The sequence below is a fragment of the Amborella trichopoda genome, chromosome 3, assembly GCF_054954075.1.
Source record: "Amborella trichopoda isolate Santa Cruz 75 chromosome 3, AtrichopodaSantaCruz75HAP2 v2.0, whole genome shotgun sequence".
NCBI lineage: Eukaryota > Viridiplantae > Streptophyta > Magnoliopsida > Amborellales > Amborellaceae > Amborella > Amborella trichopoda.
In genome coordinates, this window is record NC_142338.1 from 6,171,664 (window position 1) to 6,176,191 (window position 4,528).

General features: G+C 39.8%; 1 protein-coding gene across 1 annotated transcript; it reads left to right on the forward strand.

Moving 5' to 3' along the window:
- The first annotated feature begins 2,193 nt into the window (after window positions 1–2,193).
- On the forward strand, window positions 2,194–4,318 carry LOC148782704 (uncharacterized). The gene has a single exon (XM_088863085.1). It carries the CDS (start codon window positions 2,284–2,286, stop codon window positions 3,904–3,906), a length of 1,623 nt encoding a protein of 540 aa, XP_088719211.1. The 5' UTR covers window positions 2,194–2,283; the 3' UTR covers window positions 3,907–4,318.
- The last annotated feature ends 210 nt before the right edge of the window (window positions 4,319–4,528 follow it).

Below are 4,528 nucleotides of genomic sequence, written 5' to 3' on the forward strand. Positions count from 1 at the left end.
ATTTCATAACGTGCGACCCAAATACATCAATCAAGAGACCAAAAAGGCCAAAAACAAAATTACAGCATAATCAAACTTGTTCAAGTCTTCCACTTTAGTTCTTGTTTAGAATACCAATTTACTTATTTTCTTTCTTTTTTTTTTCTTTTTTTTTTTTTCAAAACAACAATTTGAAATCTGAGGCTCCAAACTAGAACCTCTCTTTTGCCTGTCCCATCCCCTTTAGAAATAGTCCCAAATGACAAATATGTCTCGGAAAACTTCCTTTAAATAGGGGTGTGGTTTCTATAAGGTTGCGACTTTAAACAATCCAATTAATATATTATCTACACCATTCATTTATAATATATTATCTACACCATTCATTTTCAAGATTTTCATATGTTTATAGATCTACTTGATTTTAACCAATTTTGAAATTTAAAATTTTATAATTAGATATAAAAATAGATTTTGAGAAAATCCTAAGAACATTTTACATCAAAATTATATACCATGATAAAATTTGAAGGTGCACCTTATCTCTACACCTACGGATGCATACGTCTGCAAACTACACCCTTCTTTTAAAATCTATTTTCATATTTGATTATAAAATTTTAAACTCCAAAAATGGTTATATGAAAATCTTGAAAATAGACGGTCTCGATAATGTGTTGTAAGATGCACTATTTTTGGGATTCAAAATCTTTTTTTTTTTCATATTCATACATCTCGATGTTGAGATGATCAATTATAGGGTTTTTCAACTGTAAAACAACATTTCCGATGGATTTTTGAGGCGCATAGGTAATTCTACATTTTAAGGTTGCAACCTTATATAATTTTTTTTCCTTTAAATAAAGGCTTCTTTATCTTTTACTCAATTATTTGTTAGGTTTTTCCCATTTAATACATGTGCCGACAAAAAAAATAAAATATAAAGTCCAAATTGGAATCTCCCCCATATGTGAAAAATTGAAGTGTTTGGAGTCCTAAAGATTAGAATATTAATCAATGGGTCTACTTAAATCTTGATAAGTTAATGCTCCTACTCTTTGTTTGAACATAGATCAACATGGATGATTCTTGACTTAGGTTCATCTCTTTACTTATTTATTATTACTATTATTTTTATTTTATTATTATTACATGTTCTTTACTTATTTATTATTATTATTATTATTATTTTATTATTATTATTATTATTTTATTTAATATTTTATTAACCTTAAGCTCATTGATAGGCAGGAACGCGTCTTTGACAAAGTAGACCTCACCGCCAAGCACTTGGAAGTCGGCCTGCTAGGGCATTTTAGGTATTTAAGAAATGTATTTTAGAGTTTGGAACAATTTCCCAGTTTTCCTCTACAGTAGGGGCATTTGGGTTCATATATATGGGGTGGTGACCGGATGGACGGTTCATTTTGATCCAACGTAAATGAGGCAAAGAAATCCTATCCATCCATAGAGAGTAAGGGAGATAAAAATCGAATCTACTAATTCCAGACTTAATTGCCCATGCCGGGTCAATTCCGGCTCGATAGACTGAAAAATAGGAATTGGGCCTTAAATCAACTGCGCTCAATCCTAATTTGACAATGTAAGTCTCGGGTCGGGTTGGGTCAGATCGAATTTATTTATACATAGAAGTTAAAAAGATATGAACATGGCAGAACCATCTCGAACTAGAACCCAGCTCCCGATCCTGAGCAAATGTCGGTGTTTCTGAATCAGATCGGCAATCTTTAATTGAATTTTATGTTTTTTTGGGGGAAAAGTTCGAAATAGGCATTTGTATAGAGAGGGTAATATAGCACCCCTTCCCCTTGCTTTTCATTTGATATCGATTGTGACCAATTCCAAGGCCGCCCCTTGAATGAAAATAGCCCTTCAACATGTAAATGTGACCCAATTTAATGCCCAATGCAATGAGGACAAAGTAGGGATTGACTTCTTCTAATTATCATTTCATCTTCAACGACCATGTACAAATCCAGTTCACACCAAATAAAAAACTCCAATAGCAATGCATTCTTAAAAATAAAATAAAACGCATATGAAACTATCAAATTACTGTAATGGGGTTTGTAAATAAAATGGAAAAAACACGGTTTGGCCAGGTTGGATAAATGATAATATATTTCCCTCGGGAAAGTAGAGGTTGGGGGGCTAGCACTATAAAAGGGACTCATAGAGAGCACTAAAGCACTCAAGAAAAACAAACTAAAGAAAGAGAGAGAAGATCAGTGCTACCCTCTTTGAAGCAAAGAGAGTGGTGGTAAAATTGGTGGCGCCACCTTCATGGTGCCCAAAATGGAGAGGCATTTTTGGCCTCAGCTAGCCTTTGCGGCCATTGTATGCTTCCTGGCAACAAATGTAGTGGCTAAAAAGCCGGAGCCATATTATTATTATTATTATTCTCCACCCCCACCTTACCTATACACATCACCACCACCACCATCGCCGTCACCACCTCCTCCTTATGTCTACAACTCTCCACCACCTCCATATGTCTACAACTCTCCACCTCCCCCTTCTCCATCGCCGCCACCTCCTTATGCGTACAAGTCTCCACCACCACCTTCACCGTCTCCGCCACCTCCTTATGTCTATAAGTCACCTCCCCCACCATCACCATCACTGCCACCTCCATATATCTACAAGTCGCCACCGCCACCTTCGCCATCTCCACCTCCTCCTTACATCTATAAGTCACCACCACCACCTTCACCGTCACCCCCACCTCCATATGTCTACAAATCTCCTCCACCGCCATCACCATCACCACCACCTCCTTACGTGTACAAGTCACCACCTCCCCCTTCACCTTCACCACCTCCTCCATATGTCTACAAGTCTCCACCACCACCTTCACCATCACCACCCCCTCCTTATGTCTATAAGTCACCACCACCACCATCGCCATCACCGCCACCTCCTTACATCTACAAATCACCTCCACCACCATCACCATCACCATCACCACCTCCTCCATATGTATACAAATCTCCTCCTCCATCTTCTCCATCACCACCACCTCCTTATGTCTACAAGTCTCCTCCCCCACCATCTCCATCTCCTCCTCCTCCTTACGTGTACAAATCTCCCCCACCACCTTCACCTTCTCCACCACCTCCTTATGTATATAAGTCTCCACCACCACCATCGCCATCGCCACCTCCTCCATATGTATACAAGTCTCCACCTCCACCATCACCATCTCCACCACCCCCATATGTATACAAATCTCCACCTCCACCATCGCCATCTCCTCCACCTCCATATGTTTATAAGTCTCCACCACCACCATCTCCTTCACCACCTCCTCCTTATGTCTACAAGTCTCCCCCACCACCATCACCTTCACCACCACCTCCATATGTCTATAAGTCTCCTCCTCCTCCATCACCAACGCCTCCACCTCCGTATGTCTACAAGTCACCACCTCCTTACATTTACAAGTCCCCGCCACCACCCTCACCATCATCACCTAGTCCATATGTATACAAGTCTCCACCCCCACCGTCGCCATCTCCACCACCTCCATATGTCTATAAGTCTCCACCACCACCATCTCCATCACCACCCCCTCCCTATGTCTACAAGTCTCCCCCACCACCATCACCTTCACCACCACCTCCTTATATTTATAAATCTCCTCCACCTCCATCGCCATCACCACCGCCTCCTTATATCTACAAGTCTCCACCTCCCCCTTCACCATCTCCACCACCTCCTTACATTTACAAGTCCCCTCCACCACCATCACCATCGCCACCTCCTCCTTATGTCTACAAGTCTCCACCACCCCCATCACCATCCCCTCCTCCTCCCTATGTCTACAAGTCTCCTCCACCACCCTCTAAATCACCCCCAGATCCATATTACTACAAATCTCCACCACCACCAACCACTGTCTACTAGTTGAAGTCACGACAATGCTTTGCAGTCAATTATGGAAGGGAACATTGGATGCATTCTCTTTTCAAGATTGCTTTATTTACATGCATTCCCCTGACCTTTTTTTTTTCTTTTCTTTTTATTATACCTTCTCACAATTTTTTCAGGTTTTTTCCAGATTATTGAAATAATGGACACCAATTGAAGTTCGAGTTGATTATTTCGATTCGGGAATAATGAGGATTGGAGAAAGATCTTCTTGAGATCTAAAGAAATATACATACTACTGGAATTTGTTAAAGGATTTGGTCCATGAGGCCACATGATTGTTTTTACTTTCATGGCTCTTATAGGCCACGCACTTCCTACTTCATTCTCAATAAATCTAGTTGAATTATTTTTTCATTAATGAAATTGATGCTCTTATTTGTGTGCATTGCTATGTTTCTATATTTTGGGATTTGTCCAGACAAAAATCGTATAGAGTCAACTCGTCTACTCTATAATGGGAAATAGTGTGGTTGGGCTACGAAGAATTTCAATACCTCACTGTCTTTAACCAAAAAAAAAAAAGAACAAGAAGAAGAAGAAATAAAGAAAAAGGATAGAAAGAGGAATCCATCACCTCAATATTGGAGAATGTAAC